General features: G+C 38.1%; 2 protein-coding genes, 1 long non-coding RNA gene and 2 other non-coding genes across 6 annotated transcripts; 2 read left to right on the top strand and 3 right to left on the bottom strand.

Annotated features, from left to right (window-relative positions):
* The first annotated feature begins 768 nt into the window (after positions 1–768).
* Positions 769–5169, top strand: chchd2 (coiled-coil-helix-coiled-coil-helix domain containing 2). Of its 2 annotated transcripts, none has more exons than XM_088078921.1 (4): positions 769–930; positions 2436–2694; positions 3677–3866; positions 4985–5169. In XM_088078921.1, the coding sequence occupies exons 1-4, from the start codon at positions 881–883 to the stop codon at positions 4993–4995; spliced, it is 510 nt and encodes a 169-aa protein (XP_087935047.1). In that variant the 5' UTR covers positions 769–880; the 3' UTR covers positions 4996–5169. The 2 variants fall into 2 exon arrangements, with proteins under 2 accessions (XP_087935047.1, XP_042342794.2); XM_042486860.2 differs by having other exon boundaries at positions 3662–3866.
* Positions 5170–5540: 371 nt separating this feature from the next.
* LOC121943338 (phosphorylase b kinase gamma catalytic chain, skeletal muscle/heart isoform-like) lies at positions 5541–15840 on the top strand. The gene is made up of 10 exons (XM_042486859.2): positions 5541–5823; positions 7907–8058; positions 9317–9495; positions 10015–10069; positions 10157–10222; positions 10310–10473; positions 12683–12773; positions 13044–13197; positions 13300–13425; positions 14948–15840. Exons 2-10 carry the CDS (start codon positions 7976–7978, stop codon positions 15209–15211), a joined length of 1182 nt encoding a protein of 393 aa, XP_042342793.1. The 5' UTR covers positions 5541–5823; positions 7907–7975; the 3' UTR covers positions 15212–15840.
* Positions 15841–16464: 624 nt separating this feature from the next.
* LOC121942940 (uncharacterized) lies at positions 16465–19748 on the bottom strand. The gene is made up of 5 exons (XR_006105837.2): positions 19471–19748; positions 18068–18137; positions 17488–17548; positions 16840–16933; positions 16465–16561 (listed from the first exon to the last, which is right to left on the bottom strand). It is a non-coding gene; the product is annotated as an uncharacterized LOC121942940 (long non-coding RNA).
* LOC121943826 (small nucleolar RNA SNORA15) lies at positions 16638–16774 on the bottom strand. The gene has a single exon (XR_006105874.1). It is a non-coding gene; the product is annotated as a small nucleolar RNA SNORA15 (small nucleolar RNA).
* LOC121943825 (small nucleolar RNA SNORA15) lies at positions 17317–17457 on the bottom strand. The gene has a single exon (XR_006105873.1). It is a non-coding gene; the product is annotated as a small nucleolar RNA SNORA15 (small nucleolar RNA).
* Positions 19749–20776: the final 1028 nt, after the last annotated feature.

The following is a 20776-nucleotide window of genomic DNA, read 5'->3' as shown; positions in this document are numbered from 1 at the left end:
TAACCTAATGTGCAGTGTTGGTAAAGCTGTTGAGAGTTCATTAACGGCTGTTTAATTACTAATTACCATTCAATATGTAGCTCTCATTTCTAGCTGGACACAGTAACATTAATGCAAATTATATATTGTGTCATTGTGTCATCTATCTACAGTATCTATATATCTTTATATAGGCTACAGTCTATGCTCTGAGCAAATTGGTCTGATTACTTTTTTTTTCAATGTAGAAAAAGGCAATGAGGAACTTGGTAAGAAATGCTCCACCAATTGTTAGAAATTAGTAGATTTAGAAAATTATTTCCAAAAAGCTAGGGAAAAAATGCCGACCTTGTTTTCTATTTTTCTTTTTTTATGTGCTTATTTTCTGATAACATTCTTGCTGTTTTTACACATTTCTTGCCAATTTCTGGATCATTTCTTCTTAAACTCGCTCATTACCTTTTTCTGTGTCTTTTAAAGAAATCGAGCTAATTTGCCTCAGATTTTAAATAGTTAACCAGCATCTTGATGTGTCACACCTGTCAGGTGGATGAATTATCCTGGAAAAGAAGGGCTCACTAACACGGATTTTAACAAATTTGTGGCCAAACTTTGAGAGAAAATGTAAACATAAAAAGTCTTAGATCTTTCACTCAAATATGTGGACAATTTCAGCAAAAAAAAAAAAGCGTTGCGTTTACATTTTTGTTCAGCGTGTATCTGTAGTTCCTGACGAAAGCATCCTTGTAGTTTCCGTCATACCGGAAGTTAACCGAGACGCACATGATGTAACACACAGAAAGTTCCGGACTAGTAATAAAGGTCGACACATTACGCAGCTGCGGAGTATCGCGTCTATATTATCAGCCAGAAAATTTACGAATATATACTTAATTTAAAAATGCCAAGGGGAAGCAGAAGCAGGACATCCAGGATGGCTCCTCCAGCCAGGTGACGTTTGATATCTAACATTTAATAAAAGTTGTTTAAACATTTAAGACAGAATTGTGTTTATGCTAATATAGCTGCTAGCAAGTTTAGCCAGCTAGCCTGACAGATAAGCATGTTAGCCTCTGTTAGTCGGGGACATTAAGAAAATCATAATCCACTGATAATGGTTGATTTTGTACAAATAAATGTCTTCCCTTCGTGCAAGGAAACTGGTGTTTTTAAAAAGTTATTGATTGAAGAAACGAAGGTCATAATGTTGGCAATAATCTGCATCATGCTGTTTTAACGTTTCCTGTTTTGTGGCATCACCACATTAACATTTTAAGGTATTTAGAAGTACATAAAACTACAGGCAGCTCGGATAAGTATCCATTAAACCCGCAGCTTCCTTTGATACTTTATTTTTGTCAAGCCGCATTTAGGAGCTCGGGGTTATTGCTACTTTATAGCACATGCGATTTTTATCAGTGTAAAGTCGTTATAAAGCTCTACAATTCAATAATAATAATAATGTTACTGATCATCATTTATTACATAAGTTACCTGTGAGCTTGCTACCCACACTAGATTAGATTAAGTACTGCATTCAAGTTTTGGACTCTTAGGACCAACATGATGGTGTCAGCATTAACAGCGCTAATGCCAAATTGTCCAGGGGAAACCTCATATCAGCGACCTCAAGTGACACCAGGCTCCAGTGCCACATACAGTTTCATACAGAGTTATGCAGCACTGATATTTTCTGCTGTTTTAACAATCTGTTGCACTCTTCAAATAGCTTTCGTGTAAGATTCATGTAGCCAAAAGATATGTTGTCTTTTATTTTTGTCAAACTTTTGCCATGATGAAGGCTTAAAGAGTAACAGCTTGCCTTTATTTCAACTATTTTATTTGTGAAAGCAAGACAAGGACAACATTTGCTGATGTGTACGTATCACCTTATATTTTCTTCTTGTACTGTAACTGTAAAATTACAACTCAAGAAACAGCAAAAGAGAAAAAAACAACATGAAGGGAAAATAAGTAAGTAAAATAATTAAACAGAAGTACAATAAATGCATAAAGAGAAAACCCACGTGTGATAGAGTAAATGGGATGAAGTGGTTACAGAGGCACCAATGTGCTTACAGATCAAATAAAAAGAACAGATTATACATATGTTAAACAAGACATAGTTTCTATTCTTAATCTGAAGGATAGTTTGATAGGTATTTAAAAAAATACTCAATAAACGGTCTCCATACCTTCAAGAAGCCATCAGTGTCTCCTCTGAGAGAGTTTTTTAGTTTTTCCAAGCTTAGAAAAAAACATCACGCAACCAGATTGAAAGCTTTACTTTTTAATTAAATATTTGCAGTCTTATTTATCTTTGTGGCCTTGTTGACCCTTTCGTATTAGCATTTACTTACATTTCCAAGTATTGTAAAAAGTCTTATACCAGCATCTACAGGTAGTGTCAGATGTCTATTTGTGTTTAGATTTTTAAAATGACTTTCTCTGTACAGCCGGGCTCCCCCATCACCACCACCTATGGCCAGGGCTGCACCTCCTCCCTCCTATGCCCCGGCTCCAACACAAGCTCCTCCATCTGCTGTGGGAGCTCCGGCTGCAGCACCCAGGCAGCCTGGCATGTTCGCCCAGATGGCGGCTACAGCCGGTGGAGTGGCTGTGGGCTCTGCAGTGGGACACACCATTGGCCACGCCATGACCGGAGGCTTCGGCGGCGGACACTCAGAAGCTGCCAGGCCTGATGTCACATACCAGGTAAATAAACTTTAGTTTAGCAGGTCAGAGGACTGGAATAGCCTCGGGGTAGATTAGTGTGTCTGACTCGTGGGAGGGAGGAAGCAGTACCAAAAAAACAGGTGTGTTTCAAAGGCAAACTAATGATGAGCACTCATGAGATGTTGTTAAGTTACCAAATCATGTCGGGTTATTTGGGATTATTGCGAACCATAATCATAATCATACTATTACTTTAACGTTGGTGTATCTATAGCAGATATAAAAATGTAATTGTGTGCTGAATGATTTCACTGTACTCTCTTGCGTGCCTGTCTTTAATTAAAAAAAATCAGAAGGGAAACATGAAAAACAAAGCCACATGTCACATATCTTGTCATGTGAGACGTCTTCAAACATTTTGACAGTAGCATGACACCGCTGTGTTAGGCATCTTAATTTTTGTATGGACACGTCCCACAAAGCCTTATAAGGACTTTTATCTTCTGTATTGTCTCACTCCTTTATCAATATTCCTCTAAATACAGAGAACTGTCTCTGTGGAACAACCTACTTCCATCACTACCATTATCATTATTTAAAAAACATCTGAAAAGGACTCTAATTTGCATAGACTCATAGCACTTCATTGATTCATTTGTAATCCATTTCACTTTGTAAATAAAATTGTTTTGTCATTTGTACATTTTTATCAACTTTGTATTACTGCTTAGTCTTGAAATTTTGATAAATTATGCAATCTATGTCTTTATCTTTTCTCTTTTCATGAGTGATTATAGTTTTTCTTTTAGGGGAGGTATCTTCACTAGCCACTTTCGGCTTCTAATCTTTTGCTTTTTCTACACGTTTACAAAACAAACCCAAACCAAAAATCAAATCATTTTTTTCTGGTAGTATTGTCAAAAGGATGTCATATACTAAAAGCTGAAACAAAATACAGGGAGACAAAGAAATTGCCCTCGAAATGCAAACTGCATGTGCCTTTCAGGAGCCGTACCAGCAGCAGCCGTACCAGCAGCAGCCGTACCAGCAGCAGCCGTACCAGCAGCAGCCCATGTACCAGGAGGCTCCTCAGCAGCAGCAGGCCTGCTCCTATGAGCTCAAACAGTTCATCGAGTGTGCCCAAAACCAGAGTGACCTCAAGCTCTGCGAGGGCTTCAGTGAGGTGTTGAAACAGTGCAAGTTTGCTAACGGTGAGTGAAAGTGCTGAGTTATAAAAGTTAGCGTACATATGGATTTATTGCTTGTTGACAGGTGTGCACGGCAGTCCAACAGTGCAGTCTTGGGCCACTAATGTAATTGTAGCATCATTGTTACTAGTGCAGTAAAACATGCCGGATCAAAATGGGCTGATAGCTTATCCTCTGCTTTTGCAAGTTTATGAGTACTTCTTCTGCCAATACAGATACTCAGAGTTAAAGAAAGGGTGAAAGGTAAAGATTGTGTTTGCCTGGGGTGTCAAAATCACAAAATCCACCCCTTAAAACACTCAAGTTGCAGCTAGATGCAGCCAGAAACATTAGTGAAATGGGTAATCATTCATTTCTAAATAGTAACAGTAGTTGCTTGTTTTGTTAGTCTAATAAGTTGGTATGACAAACTGGTGACACTGTTTCTGTGGACTATCTGCTCATGACTCCAAGAGAGTAAAGAAATGTTCAGTTGTAGCGATTTTACATCCAGCAGTAGGAAAAAACCCTAGTCAGAGGAGTTCTGAAGCCACACCCCACACTGCTGCACAGGATGCTGCCCAATTTTTTATTCAAAGTTAAATAATATTGAATGTGTCCTATGTCCAATTTGCACAAAATTCAACAGTGCATGTCATTTGGGTCCCCAGCAGTACACACAGGGAGTGCGAAGCAGATTGGAAGAACAGTTTTTTTCAGATGTGCAAAGGACATAAACAAAGACACTGATTTTTTTGCTTTACAGTGAAATTCTTTAGATTCTTTATTTGTGTGGAAAGACTTGCATTCTCTTATTGTGTAACAGATTGATCCATTGTCTCTGCAGTCTTGTTTTTGTGGAGTATTTTTTAAGCTTTATTATTTAACAATGCCAAATAAGGAAGCTTTGCATAAGCACTTGGTCATCCAGACGTCATAGCCAAAAGCAAAAACATTATGCAAGTCATGGTTCTGATGTAATATCTTGCAATACACAGTGTGGCCATATGGAGGCGTAGCTTTAAAGGCATTCTCAATCCTTCAGATGTACGACTTTTTTCTTGTACTGTAAGATTTTTAAAGTTGCCAAATGAATTATTGGATCTGTGACAATTTGTCTAAAAGTCTTCTTTTCTCCACAGGTCTGTCATGAGGCTGAGATAAAAAACCTGCAAAATGAAGAACGCAAAAAAATGATAATAAGTAACCAGACTGGATGGATACTGAGGCTGTTAATTCACAAGAGATCAATAAACATACTTTATTTTGACAGTTGATCATCACCAGCCAGTGTCATTGAGTTTATTCTCAGGATATTGCTGCTGAGTTTGTAATAATAGTCGTATAAATAATGTTTATATATTTTGCTGCGTGTTGATTCCAGTTGTTTTTCATGAGTGTAGGCCTTAGTGCTTTTAATTTAAATAGAACTGCAATTGTAGATCATTATAACATGTAAAACCATCAGTTTCCACCTGTGTGTTTCAAAAATAATAAAGCACTTAAAAAAAGGTGAGGTGTGATGATTTATTTCACTGGACATACTATGAAATATTTCTATTTTTACATGCACTTTCTTTCATTAGATAAGACAGGGGTCCAGCACCTGTCATGTCACTCTTGTCTCAGTGCAAAACCACGAGTTAGACGTTGCATGCTGAGTAGTGTTGGTATTGAAGGACAGCCCTCTCTCCAAATGCCTCGTGGCGAGGACAGGAGCTGCGGGTGTTATTTCGTGTATCTGGTTTTTGTGCGGACACGCGTTCACAGTGTGCTGCTGCTGCTGCTGCTTTGGAGGCAACAAATTTATTTTTGGCATCTGACATTAAAGCTCACCCTTTGCAATGGCAGCGACCCCACTGAGCAGCGACAGCACCGGGATCTGACTGAGCTTTTGGACCGTCCTCTGCCACTTTGTGAACAGAACCGACTGATAATGATGGATACTGTTTGTAACAGGGACTGACCCACACGCGACACGGTGAGTGACCGTTGTTTTTTAAATTATTTATTTATTTATTCATTACTGGAAGTGGACCCCGCTAAAGGTCAAATGGCTACAGAGGATGAGAGGAGATCTAGTTCACACTGTGCCTTCATTAGTCTAAACCCCGTGATATGTCGGCTATGACATTAAATCTAGATCCAAAACATGTATTGATCGCTAATTAGAGTTGTTCAATCAACATGACTGAGACACGTGACACATATATAGTATTGTTAGTGACAAATGCGTCTATATACACCAGGAATAAGAATCCATTAGTTATACATTTTAAACCCTCTTAAACCGTTTTAAGAATAAGGTGAAATGTGTAGGATGCAAATCACTTTAATCCTGGCACTATAGAAACCCCCGTGGTGTCCTATTTTAAACAGTTTTCTGCAGGCTGTGTAGCTGGGCAATGTACTTATAAATATTCATTATATTTGATTACCTCCATTTTATTCTCCTTATTACTTTCACTGCATTGCACTCCATTACAAAAATTGCTTGCACTTTTTACTCTTTTTTTAAAATGGTAATATTTTACTACTACTGTTTTAATACTCTATTATTAAAATTCAGATAGTAAAAAAAATAAAAAGGTGCCAATAGAGGTCAAGAAGCCACACGTTTATACAAATGGACCTACCCCTTAAATTAAGGAGAAAAACAAACAGAAACAAAAAAAATGAGAAATATAAAACAGAACTAAACTAAAAATAAATTCTATATAATATACACTCCAATATAAGGCTATGCTTTTAGTTGTCACTCTGCCGGTTAAGATTTTACATGCAAACCAATCGATCACAAAACGTAATTTAATTCTACAAATCAATTTAACCAACAGTACATGAAGTTCATTTAGAGGATAATGGCTACTGATACAAGTCTACTGATGCATCGATGAAATGATAAAAAAAAAAAGTTTAAAATAGCCATCATAAATTTACAAGCACAAAGTTGCATCAGTTACTTGTAAGCTCAAAAATACTCAATTTACAGCCATATAAATATAAAAACAGCTGCAGATAGCAAATGTTTGTCATTTCTGCATCAAGTATAACTTTAACAATTAATAGCTTATCAGTGCAGGTGGTGGCTAGTTTTTGTCAATTTACTGATTAATCAGCTAATTAATGCAGCTTAACTGTTAAATGAGCGTTGCCTTGACCTGCTACAGCATTAAAGTGCTTCTTATAAATTAAAGGTCCCATATTATGATCATTCTCCGGTTCATACTGTTATTTTATGTTTCTACTAAAACATGTTTACATGCTTTAATGTTCAAAAAACACTTTATTTTTCTCATTCTGTCTGTCTGAATATATTTGAATCTACTTTGTTTTAAACGCTCAGTTTTTGAACCTGTCTCTTTAAGCCCCCGTACAGAAAAAGTAAAGTCTGCTCTGATTGGTCATAGTTTTGGGTTTTCCACATCTGCGCTCTTGGTGTCTCTGCACTGTCATTAAAGCCATGGGGAATGACTGTAGCGGCACTTTCTATCTTTATAGACCGCTTCATTCGAATTGCATTGCTAAGCAACAGCTTGAGTCCCTGTTTACTTCCTGTCAGCTGATGGCATTCACATGCACCATAAAATCAACAGGAAATACAAGTAGTCTATATAGTAGTTTGTGACATCACAACTTCACAAAAGTCTTGACAGCTCATTTAAAGTCGACTGTGTGCTTTTCTCCGTGGACACCTATACAGTTTTATAATAAAAAAGACATGGAGATCTGACATTTTTACAATACGGGGCCCTTAATGCATCAGCAGTGCAGTTTTTTGCAATTTGCGGGACATTTCATTCCAAGTTGCCAATTGCCTTTTTTCCTTCAAAAGAAATCCTGTTTCAAAGATTGAAATACTTGTGAAAGGTGTCTGAACGCTGTACAAGAAAACCGAGGTCGATCCAGATTAACAGGGTTAACATCATGACAACATATGACAATAAATAGGGCTTCTGCTGCTACATTTTAAGTATTTTATCAAAGGTTCTTTCCCATCGCTGATACAGTTGTCACACCTTTATAAAGCTGTGTTGTGTCATTGCAAATGCTGTTTCCATCAGCGAGCTGCTGTGAGCTGTGAGAGGAGAGCAATCGTGCAGCCTCAGAGGTGAACCAGCATCACAGCCACCATGACCAGAGAGGAGGAGGTCTCTGACTCGGCGGGAGCCCAGGAGTTCTACGACAAGTATGAGTCCAAGGAGATTCTGGGAAGGTATGTATCAAGCGTCTTAAAATATCCTACAGCAGGGGATCCCACCCTGAGGGCCCCAACAGGGGGGCACAAGTTAAATCTGACGAGTCCTCTAATATTTACTGGACTGGACACTAATATTTCTTTGGGATTCCAAAACTATTTGAGTAAAGCAAGAAATACAATGCTTTTAACTGAAATGGTCACAACCAGTAGACATTTGTAACCTTTAATGCAACCTTGTCTCATTCCCAACTTGTCAAATACTGACTCTTGGACAGTGGCCGCCGGCGTCAAATACCAATATACTGAGGCCGAGGTCTTTTAAATCTCAAACAACACAACAATTTATACGGAGGACAAAAGTGCATTAACTGTAGCAACGTAAACTGTATGGCATTGGAGTGCATGGTATAAAGTGCCTCATCTATGTGCAAAGTTCAACACGTGTTGCACTCATAAATCATAGATCACAGGATAAAAGGACAAAAAGCCATATAGGAGATACATTGCATAAGAAGAATCCAAATCCATCTTCTACATTAACTTTGTGGTCTAGAACTTGACAACTTCATCCAGTTTCTTAATTTAATAGCACAATACAAGATAATACAATGCACCACATGAGTTTATTTGATTGGGACACTATTGGTGTACAAGCTCAGAAACAAGCCGAATGGTGTCCCCGAAGTTTCCCAGAAGTCCCTGAGATGTCAGGGGTGCCTGAGTTTTCTCTCTCATTGTCATTCCCCACCATCAGTCAGACGGTGGTGCTGTTACGTAAAGCGCACAGTGTTCAAGGAGGCAGCATTCATTAACTTCAGCGTGTTTCGGACAAAGGGTTTAGTGTTGAGAGCGGCCAGGAATTGGACGGCATGCTGTCAGATTATGTAATCTCACTCCCTTTCTCACATGCAGGTCATGAGGTCACGGGATTTGGACAGTGTGTTCAGCTGCTCTAGTACTCTTCACATTGCTTCAAAAATAGGGGACGCAGAGTCATTTTAGTATCCTCTGAACGATTCTTTGAAATGAATGAGAAGGTTACAATCTGTAACTCGATGCTCTTCGTATCACAGAGGATGAACATGGAAAACACTTACTTAACACACTCACAGCATACTGAGAACATAAAATCCCACAGTTATCACAGAAACATTCAGTTTGTTGCTGTCCGAAGCACACAAACATGTTGTTTTTGCAGCTGCACAAACACAAAACTCTGAGGAAATAAGTGGACCGACAAAGCTGTAGATGACAAACTCTGTCTTTGTCTTAGGGGAGTAAGCAGCGTGGTGCGTCGCTGCATCAACAAACGGACGTCTCAGGAATACGCCGTGAAGATCATTGACATCACCCCGTCGGACAAGATGACCCCGCAGGAGATCGAGGAGATCAGAGAGGCGACAGTGAAGGAGATCGACATCCTGAAGAAAGTCTATGGACAGAACAACATCAGTAAGCACATTCATTAAAAACCCATGAGTCAGTTTTTGACCAAAACTGGGTGCATCAGCAGTTTTAACAAAACATGAATCATACATTAACTGTGTCAAAAAAGCTTGTCTTTGACCCTGAGCAAATTGGTGCAATTTCTTTCAAAAACACAGGTAAAAAGGCAATGAGCAACTTGGTAAGAAATCTTCCATAAACTGCAAGAAATTAGCAGATTTCAAAAAAATATTTTTAAAAAGCAAAAAACAATATTTATAATAATCAGAATATTTAAAATTATTTTTAATTCTTTGGGCACTTTTTTGAAGCTTATTTCTTTGTTGTTGTTGTTGCTTTAAACAGTTTGTTGTTTTTTGTGTTTCTTTTTTAATATTATGGTTATTTTCTTGTACTTTTTGGGCCATTCTTCTTTCGGTGCTCATTGCCTTCCTCCCATTTTTTGGAAAATAAATCAAGACAATTTCCTTAGATTTCAAAGGGTTACTACTGAGTGTATCTCAAATATATATCTCTCCTCTCCAGTTCAGCTTAAAGACTGCTATGAGTCCAAAGCCTTCTACTTCCTGGTTTTTGACCTGTAAGTGTCAGATCTCAAGTTTTACACACCAGAGTTTTAAATGGAAATTCAAGCAGCAGCTGTTAAAAGTTGTTTTTTTTCTGGCAGCATGAAGAGGGGTGAACTTTTTGACTACCTCACAGAGAAAGTTACACTGAGTGAGAAGGAAACCAGGTCAGTGAGTGTCATATACACTATTTGAACTATTTACAAAGACAAAAGGATGAATTCTCCTGACTCTTGAGTGTGTGGTGGTTTTAGAAAGATCATGCGCGCTCTGATGGAAGTGGTCCAGTATCTCCACAGTCAGAACATCGTCCATCGGGACCTGAAGCCTGAGAACATCCTTTTAGACGACGAGATGAACATCAAACTCACCGACTTCGGCTTCGCTGTGCAAAACCAGCCGGGACAGAAGCTCAAAGGTCGGTGAAAGCTTGCATGGAAACCAAACCTAATTAGATTATCAGAATAAATTAAAAAAAATGTAGACATGGACAAAGTAATGACTTTAGAATAATGACACCATCTGTGTGGGCCTACCCTGGCATTCTTACTCTGACCCCAACCAGTCTCACTCCTCTTGCTTAAACCTAAATATTCCAGTCGACAAAAACAAGGAGGGTAAGGTGGGTCCTTTCTTTCTTATCTCAGGAAATGCACATTTGCATTCTGGATTACCAAAGGGGATTTTAATGTTGTCAGTTTCCACTTTAAGGTCATTTCAAAGTAACACATTTACATCTAAATTGTTTTAGATATGTTGGACCCCATAGCAGAGACTGACACTGGTAGGTAAAGAGTTTATTGTATAAAAGCAAAAAACAAAGGCACAGACACTGAAGGCAGGGAGGTGGCTGGCTTGTAGAAAAATCTCAGGTGAAGGCTGAGCACGTGGAAAAAACTCTGGCACTGAAAACACAAAGACTGGCGACACAGCGAGGTACACAGGAGTACCTGAGCACATGCAAGAAACACTGGAACATAAAAAATAATCACAAGCAAATTGGAAACTCAAACAAAATCAGTGAAGGGACACTTTAAAGATCAGAGAGCACTATTGAACTATACAGAATTATCAGGCAGAGTAGTGGTGTGAAAACAGGGCTTGTTTGGGCAGGTGGATGAGCTGAGTGGAGACAGGTGTGCCTCCTCTGCTGCTGTTGCAGAAGCCAGTCACGCCCTCTGCCACACACATGCCCTGCAGGAGAAGGAGAACAGAAAGGGAAGAGGGAGGGAGACCGGCCAGTTCTTTTCAGAGTATAGCTTCCTTCAAGTTTCTCTGAGATACTCGGCTATAGTTGGCCTACATGCACATCAACAGCCACTTCTTTCTGCCTCACAAAACTTATCTTTAATGAGATACCAGTCACTATTTGTATGTTTAAATTAATAAAAATAAAATATCCATTTTAAGACATTGGTTCAGCATCCCACCTGTATGTAGGTAGGCTATGTGAGCTTAATATAATGTTACAGAAATATTACTAAGCATTGTCGTTCTTTGAGGGGCAAGAAGCAGCGTCCCAGTTATTTATTAAGCCTTGTGCTGCATTTATTTGGTGTTGGAATAATTTGAAAAATGAGTACCTCATTGTATTTTGTATCTCACCCCACCCCTTCTCTTCACTCTTCGTTATCATCAACATGTTGTTAAAATGCTCCGAGCAAGAAACACAACACATGTTTTTTGAAGTGTCCAAGTTGTTTCTACATTAAAAGTTAAAGCTCATGAATGCACCAATGTTGAAAGAAAGACTGGCTGAAGAGCAAATGAATGCACCATTGGCCTTGGCAGGCAAAGGTCTCAAATTGAGTCTGATTTAATCGGTCCCCGCTCATTCATTCAGTGCCGCTGCTGCAGTACGTCAGATTAAGGAGCACACGGACGTTCAGGCTGACCTGGTTCTTATGAAACAATAAAAAGAGTGACCCAAATCACTCACACTGGCATATTCACGGCAGTAAACAGTATCAGGGGTTGATTGACAACTTAACCCCAACATATTCAGCTGAGGATATATGAGCGTCCTGCTCCAACAAAGTTACTATGTTTACAACTTACAGTGCAATGCCAGCAGCTGTTTGCGGTCAGCGGAGAATCTGGGTCTGGTTGCACAACATGCACTTTCCTCCCAGTCGCTCTTACAAAGGTTAAGATGCAACAGGACACTTAGATCTTTTTACTGTGGTCCTGGACACTTTGAGTGCAATGACCTTTCAAAGAATACTGCTCAGATCATTAACAGCGGGATCTGGAAAGGTGTATGTCTAATGTTACTCTGCATCCTAATATTATACTATATTAGTTTAGTTGGTAAATATGTAATGTTCATGTTAAATTACCTCTAATATATAGTCAGGAGGATGCAACATTAGCCCTTTTTCTGACCTTTTGTAATTAAGTTACTGTTAGTCTACTTGATGTTATCTTCAAAAGAGCACAAGTTTACATTAATTTAAGTAGTTTTCATAAAATGATTCCACAGTACTTCTACTGGAGAAACAGTAAACCTTCTCGCGCTCCCTCCACACATTAATATTAGATTAAGGTGCTCTCTCTGGAGTAGTTTTTTCAAACTTTGTAAATGTGGGTGCTCAAAGTTAACATGTTTCGCATGTCTTGTGATGCAGAGGTGTGTGGGACCCCTGGTTACCTCGCTCCTGAGATCATCGAGTGCTCCATGGACGGGGGGCATGCAGGATATGGGACTGCTGTGGACATGTGGGTGTGCAGAGACAACGATCACACGACACAGCAGAAAGCTGTCAGAATGCCAGACAGACATTGTAAACATACAAACAACAAAGTTAACAAATAGTGCACAAATGTACAAATTCTGCTGCAATGTCAATCTCTTGTGCAATGTATTTGCAACCCAACACTCATGTTATTTTGTCTATGACTCAGCTTACACACTCTCCAGGTTATTATAGTGAACGCACACAGTTAACATACCTTGTAAGCTGGTTTTCTCCTGGTTTCCACCTGCAGATGGAGCTCAGGGGTGATCATGTACACGCTGCTTGCAGGCTCGCCGCCCTTCTGGCACAGGAAACAGATGCTGATGCTGCGTATGATATTGTCTGGGCAATATGACTTCTTGTCTCCAGAGTGGGAGGACCGCTCAGACACTGTCAAAGATTTGGTAGGCTCTTGTCTCCACTTCTACTTTTGCTGGTTGTAGTAATGATACTAATGATGTTTGACCGAGTTTTAACGACAATTACGTCATGTGTTGGTACCTTAGATCTCTCGGATGCTGGTGGTGGACCCAAACCAGCGATACACAGCTACAGATGTCCTCAACCACTCGTTCTTTTCACAGTATGTGGTGGATGAAGTACGACAGTTCAGTCCATACAGGCGGTTCAAGGTGAGATGTAAAAGATTATCACTCAGTTTTTTAATTGCATATACATACACAGACCATAAATGTTAAGGTTTATTTCCAGTGTGTAAAATAAGTACATTTCATAATGTCAATGCCCATAAAAGAAACTAAGGACAAACATGGAGATCAGATGGATTCTCTGGCTTGACACAGCAACAAGGACAGCTTTCAAACTATAATATCACACAGTGATTGTAAACTTTTATTAAAATATACGTGAAGCAACATTCACTTTGCCACAAACTATCAAACTCCATAACGGCCTACAGTCACTTTTCATCACAGAGTTAAATAACCATACTCTGTCCCAGCATTAACCCTGTGTGCCTGTGTTAATCATTTATCTCTTGTTATATTTATTCAGTTCAATGCCTTTATTGTCATTGCATAGCTGTACAGTGAAAACAGTTGTCTCCAGTGGTACATTAAGTGTTCAGAAGTTCACAGACAAGCACATTAAAGACTATATAAAGAAGTATATGAACAGTACATAAGTATTAAAAATTGGGTCAATGGATCAAATGTAAACCAAGATTATGTCACTGCATTGCCTATTTCTCACCTAAAATGTTTCCAGAAACACATTTGTTAGTCTGGCCATTGGGTTGTGCTTCATACTTCCATCAACTGTTTCCAACATGGCGGCTGAATCACAAAATTTTTCATTTTACAGCTAAACAGTGCACAAAATGTTTCTGAAAACCTTTGAGGAGAAAAATAGGCAATGCAGTAATAAAATCTTGATTCATGTATGATCAGTGCTGCCTAGTTTGATAGTATGACAACAGTTCAGTAGTAATGAATGATTTACAGCTGCGTTAGAGACTCTTCAGCTTTGATTGGTTGTTTTGGGTGGGCGGTCTGATTCTAGCCAGTGCCGTGAGAAGCAGAAGGAAGAGGAGGACAGACTTTTTTTCACAAACTATCTTTCTAATGTATACTTCTTTTTGAATATTGTGACCGTTTTATCAAATATGACAAAGTTATTTTCATAAAAATTACCAACTGTAGCTTTGAGTTAAAACAAATAAGATAAATTTGCAACATATTGGTTCCTTTATATACATCATTCTCTGTATTTATCCAGATGATTAGATATTTAATGTCTTACTTAACTTTAGACAATTTAGACAAGTTTTAAGTCTTAGCAGGTTGATGTTCAAATAGCATTAACTTCATTGTGCACTGCAATAAATAAAACAAATGGTTGAGTATAAGGTGGAACATCAACCCTAAAACTGTGTTTAGAAGAATAATAAAGTCAGTGAAACAAAACTAATAGAAGGATAAGATAGACATTAATCAAATTCCTTACACACAGTCCACAGAAAAGTCTAAGTCTGCAGAATAAGTGAAAACGCCTGTGTGGGTGAACTAGGTGTGTGTAATGGGTGTTTGATGTACCTAAACTTTATTAAGGTGATAAGTGCACACTTTCCCCACATTTAACACATCCTAAGTACTCAGAGGCACCAGGTAAACTTTCCCACACTTTCTCCTTCAGGTCATTTGCATGACAGTTCTCGCCACAATGCGAATCTACTGCAACTACCGCCGTGCCAAGCCCGTCACCAAGGAAGTGATCAAGAGCGACCCCTACGCCGTCAAGCCCATCCGCAAGCTCATTGACGCATGTGCATTCAAGATCTACGGCCACTGGGTCAAGAAGGGCCAAACTCAGAACAGAGCAGCGCTTTTCGAGAACACTCCCAAAGCCATCCTGCTGTCGCTAGTTGCCGAGGCTGACGAGCCGATGCACTACATGTAATGACAACTTGTTCCTCAGGACAGATTTGCTGGAGTTTATGGGGATATTCTACTACTAAGCTTGGCTTTTTGTTCTCTTCTTTGTTTTATAAAGGAAATGAACTGGTAAAACATAACCTGAGAGGGTTAATTCAAGTTTTTCTTTGATAAGGAGAGCACATTTTGCTAATGAATGTGCCATTGCTAATCGCAGTGGCATTGATGTGACCCAACAGAAAAACATCGGCCACTGAATGTCACCTTATTTGCTGATAAGCTGACGGCAGTCAACAAGCCGAATATCAGCAGATACCGATGTTCTGATAAATCGGGTCATCCCTACCTGAAGTAATATGTTACTCTTGTTATTACAAACATCTGTTTTGTCAGAACTGTGAAGCCTTGGCTCTCTATCCAATGCAATATTTCTGGAAATAACATGATTCAGCTGACGCAATATGAAGCAGTGAACCTGCATACTTGAAACGGCATGGGCTTACATATTTATGTACTGTGTGGCTACTTGATCATTATGCAGGATGTACTATACTGAACTGCTTAACTGTGCAGCTTCAAGTACAATTTTAATTATATAGCACTTTAAAATGTATGCTATGGATTTATTTATTAAAATGTGCATTTAATTTAAAACCCCAAGTCACTTGTTATTGGAAAAGTCCTGACTTCTTGTGTTTGGATTTTACAATATCTAGATTGTAATTTTCTGTCTTCAACTTTAAAGGTTCAGTGTTCAAGATTTAGGGGCATCTGTTGGCAAATGTGGTATATTCATAACAATGTTTTCATTAGTTTATAGTTACCTGAAACTGAGAATTGTTGTGTTTTGTTCCCTAAGAATGAGCCACTTATATCGACATAAGGAGTGGGTCCTTGTCCAAGGAGTGGACCATGTAGATCGTACGATACCCCAGAACAGACAAACGCAGGCTCTAGATGGGGCCATTTGCATCTCTGTGTTTTTCATGTAAGCCACCGTAGTTCTCCTAAACACTTAGCACACGGGGGACGCTCCAGGTCTGAAACCTCACCACTGGATGCCACTAAATCCTACACACTGAACCTTTAAGCCTAATGTAGAGGGCTTATATACAAGGTCCATTCTGAACACAGTTACAACAGAACAACAGATAAGTGAGGTACGTCCTTCATGTAAAAACAATTATCCCAGGTGGTACTAGTTTTTTAGCGCAAAACTGCTTTCCATTGTGGATCTGCTGGTACAAAAAAAGCATTTAAACAAAAAACAGAAAACTGTTTGTGTTGTAAACTTTTTATTGTCATGTTCTCACCACGATTGAAGGCGTTGATTATTTTTCTCATGTTCCTGCTCATGAAGCAGCCACCTGTTGCTCTGCAGAATTTAGCAAACAGAATAAAAATCAATACAAAAACAACAGAAATGCATCTTCAATTATCAAGCGAATCATTATTGTACTCATTCCTGTACAGCTGGATGAGGCTGAGGGAAGCATTCATCCAGTAATTTAGCAGAAATGAGACATGACTTTTGCATGGTGTCTGACTGTGTCCACCACAGACTCGCTGGAACAGAATTCGGCCATGCCTCAGTGGTGATTTTTCAGTGCCAGGAATACTAATGATGCTGTGTAACAGCGTGGGCAAACATACCATCCTCAAGCCTTGACGGTCTGGAGGTCAGTCGTAGTAAGTGCGTGTCTTTGGGCCGGTGTGTGACGATCAGCAGTGTAACTGAGCGTGAATACTGGAACAAATAAGGTATAACAGAGGATTTGAGGTGAATTTATTTGCTGACACAACAGATGATTGAGCTGGTTTATTCTCAGACAAACAAGACATTTGTCAGTAGCACAGACAAGATTCATTTTCAATTGAAGCAGTAGTGCTGAGCAATGCTTTTCGTTATTTATCGAGTTAATGCGACACATGGTGGTTACAGTTTCATAAATGCAAAGATTTTCCATTTTCAGTCATTTATAAAGTAGTGGGTACTTGTTGCTGTCTAAATGATTAATTGATTCAAATATCTTAATCAATATGAATGCAAGACTAATCAGTAATAAAAATAATTGCAGCTTTGTAACATAAAATTGCATGCAGAGCGTCACATAAATAAGCTATCCAAGTTTCTGTATTCACTCTGACGTAAGAATGAGGCACATGCTTAGGGCCCTTATCCTGTTGTTGAGTCAGCATGTGAAGACAGTAATTTAGCATGGTGTCTGACTGTACTTACTATTTCATGAGTAACACAGAATTCAGCCATGCATTTAAAAAACGTCATTATTTTAAAATTACCTCTTCATGTTGCTACTGTTGGCCACGGAAAGATCAACAACCCCATCTTCAGATGAGGAATCTGCAAAAGACCACACCAGCTCAGTAATAGAAAGCAGGTATTTCTGAGTTTTAAGAGACAAAGAAAAAGATAAATGCTGTTATAAACTGTTTAACTGTGATAAACAATCTTTTGAAATTTTTGCACCATATTCTGTGACTGAGGCTGATTTTTTAAAAATAATTTTAAGATTTATTTGTACAAAAAAAACAAAACAAATGAAATACAACAATAAAAGAAGACAAGGTTGTGCAGGTGAGACAAAGAAACCCCTCAGAGCTTATAAGGAATCAAACCTCAATAGGAATAATAAATACAAATGTCGTGTAATCAAGAAAACTAATCAAACAAGCCAACAAAGTCAATAAGCAAACATAAAGAAAGCCAACTAAATCAGCCATTTTTTACTACGACAAGTCACAATGTCTGCTGTGAAAAAGGTGTATTATGTTCTCATAATATACCTGCCTTTGGCATGCCAATAATTTTGCTGACATGACAACATTAAATTAGAAACGGTATACATCTACTCCGCATCACCTCCGGTGTGCTTCAGGCTGGGAGCTCCTCCATGATGAGTTAGTTCAGGGTATCTTTGCAATTTATCCTCCTGCGCATGATCACAAAACAGAGGCATACAAACATGTAATATCACCCCTAGACAGTAATTATAATATTTATTCAAATATGCTCAGAATGTTCCCCAAAATATATTGATAGAAAACATATAAATAAAAACAAACTGCAATGCTACGACTGGCAACCAAGCACCGCTATCTGAAATAAAAAGGGCTGACCCAAATGCTTTGAAGCTTCAATCGTTGCCAAAGTAATTGGTTCATATAAGGGCATAGTACTATATTATAAAATAAAAAAGTCATAGCATTATAGATTTAGATATATTTTAAAAAGGCATATTATTATAGTATATAATAAAAAGGTCATAGTATAATGTTATAGAAATAAAAAGTCCTAGTATTATAGTATATCATTTAAAGGCATATTATTATAATATATAATAAAAAGGTCATGTTATAGTATGTGATAAAAAAGTCATAGTGTTATAGAAAATAATACAAAGTCAAAATATAGCATATAATAAAAAGTTATAGTATTATAATATATAATAAAAAGTCATAATATCATTGTATATAAAAAAAAGTCACAGTATTGTGGTATACAATAAAATGCCATAGTATTCTGGTATATAATAAAAAAAAGTCATAGTATTATGGTATATAATAAAAAGTCAGAGTATTCTGGTATATAATAAATAGTCAGAGTATTATGGTGTATAAATAAATGCCATAGTATTCTGGCATATAATAAAAAAAAAGTCATAGCATTATGGTATATAATAAAAAAGCCATAGTATTATGGTATATAATAAAAAGTCAGAGTATTATGGTATGTAATAAAGAAAAGTAACAGTATTATGAAAATTGATGGAAATTCATAGTATTGTATATTATAAAAAGTCATAGTATTATAATACATTAAAAAAGTCAGAGTATTACAGTATAGAATAAAAAAAGTCATAGTGTGTGTACCTCTCTTGCTTGGCCCTCAACCATATGCTGACTCCCTAAAATGGCACCCAGTGATCAACACTTTGACATGCCCTGATCTAAGATTTTTGTTTCAAAATACTCTAAAATGGTCAATTCAATTTTCAGTTTCTAAAAACTTCCCCAACCCCCCTCACAGGTCACAAATAGTCCCCCAAGGTTACATATGTGATTACGGCCCTGTGTCACCCTGATTATTCTATATTAATGATAAAGTGTTTATGCACACCAAAGTAGATTCTCTTAATTTCCTTTGCACGTTTTAAACCAAATCACGTTAACACAACTAATTATTTAACAACTAACTATTCGGCCTGAAAAACTGTCCCCGGCAGAGTTCAGGTGCGGTGCACGTTGTAAAATTAGCTGACTCACCACGATGCGCTGCATGCTCTGCATGTCCATCTCAAAACCCGTTACCGAACAGCATCAGCATCAACCTGCGTCCAGACTGATATAACCACCTGTGCAGAGATACAGCACCACATTTTTCTATCATTTAATTTGAACCGTGGCTCCATGCTGAGGTAAACTTGGAGAGCTGACAGCCACATTTTATCTTTTACAAGGGTCAAAGTCCGGCTCTCCACCTGCTCCAGTGTGGAGTATTATAGCAGCATCGTCCAGTTAACGGGACAATTCTTCTTCGTCCTTTTTCCATCATCTTCTTCTTGGAGCAGCTTGCGCAGGTTGGAAACAGCTTTGCGCGCATTGCTGCTATCGTCTGGACTGGAGTGTAAACTGCAAGACCTAGAGCAGAGATAAAGCAGTCACAGTAGCCCCGTTCATGTTTCTACGATTTTAGGACATTTTAGAAACTTGAGGATGTCTGTAGGATTTTCGGACGTTTCTCAGATTTTGGGACATTTCTCGGATTTTAGGACGTTTGTAGGATTTTCGGACATTTCTCTGATTTTAGGATGTTTCTAGGATTTTAGGACATTTCTCGGATTTTGGGACATTTATTGGATTTTAGGACGTTTCCATGATTTTAGGACGTTTTTAGGACTTAAGGACATTTCCAGGACTTTAGGACATTTCTAGGATTATAGGATGTTTCCATGATTTTAGGACATTTCTAGGATTTTTGGACATTTCTAGATTTCAGGACATTTCTCAGATTTTTGGACATTTCTTGGATTTTAGGATGTTTGTAGGATTTTAGGACATTTCTCTGATTTTAGGATGTTTCTCGGATTTTAGGACATTTCTCAGATTTTTGGACATTTATTTGATTTTAGGACATTTCTAGATTTCAGGACATTTCTCAGATTTTTGGACATTTATTGGATTTTAGGATGTTTCCGTGATTTTAGAACGTTTCTAGGACTTTAGGACATTTCCAGGACTTTAGGACATTTCTAGGATTATAGGACGTTTCCATGATTTTAGGACATTTCTAGGATTTGGGGACATTTCTCAGATTTTAGGACATTTTAAGGATGTTAGGACATGTTCAGTTTTTCAGGATGTTTCTTAGAACATTTCTAGGATTTGAGAACATTTCTAGGATGTTCTAGGATCTTTGGATGTTTGTAGGATTTTAGGACATTTGTCAGATTTTAGTACGTGTCTGGATTTCAGGACATAAGGCGCATAGCCACAACCTCTGTGTATTTTGATGCTGTTTTATGCACCCTATGTATACCAAAAGTACAAAAACAATTACCAGTGTGTCATA

Source organism: Plectropomus leopardus, chromosome 6 (assembly GCF_026936395.1).
Source record: "Plectropomus leopardus strain MGB_pleo_1.0 chromosome 6, ASM2693639v1, whole genome shotgun sequence".
In the NCBI taxonomy this organism is placed as follows: Eukaryota; Metazoa; Chordata; class Actinopteri; order Perciformes; family Serranidae; genus Plectropomus; species Plectropomus leopardus.
Note: the sequence above shows the minus strand (reverse complement) of the source record. Positions and strands in the feature narration are given on the sequence as shown.

Coding starts and splice junctions, on each gene's coding strand:
- chchd2 (XM_042486860.2), top strand. CDS start 881: ATGCCAAGGGGAAGCAGAAGCAGGACATCCAGGATGGCTCCTCCAGCC. Junction 931..2,435: donor AGGATGGCTCCTCCAGCCAG/GTGACGTTTGAT, acceptor TTCTCTGTACAG/CCGGGCTCCCCCATCACCAC. Junction 2,695..3,661: donor GGCCTGATGTCACATACCAG/GTAAATAAACTT, acceptor TGTGCCTTTCAG/GAGCCGTACCAGCAGCAGCC.
- LOC121943338 (XM_042486859.2), top strand. CDS start 7,976: ATGACCAGAGAGGAGGAGGTCTCTGACTCGGCGGGAGCCCAGGAGTTC. Junction 10,070..10,156: donor TACTTCCTGGTTTTTGACCT/GTAAGTGTCAGA, acceptor TTTTTCTGGCAG/CATGAAGAGGGGTGAACTTT. Junction 13,426..14,947: donor GTCCATACAGGCGGTTCAAG/GTGAGATGTAAA, acceptor TTTCTCCTTCAG/GTCATTTGCATGACAGTTCT.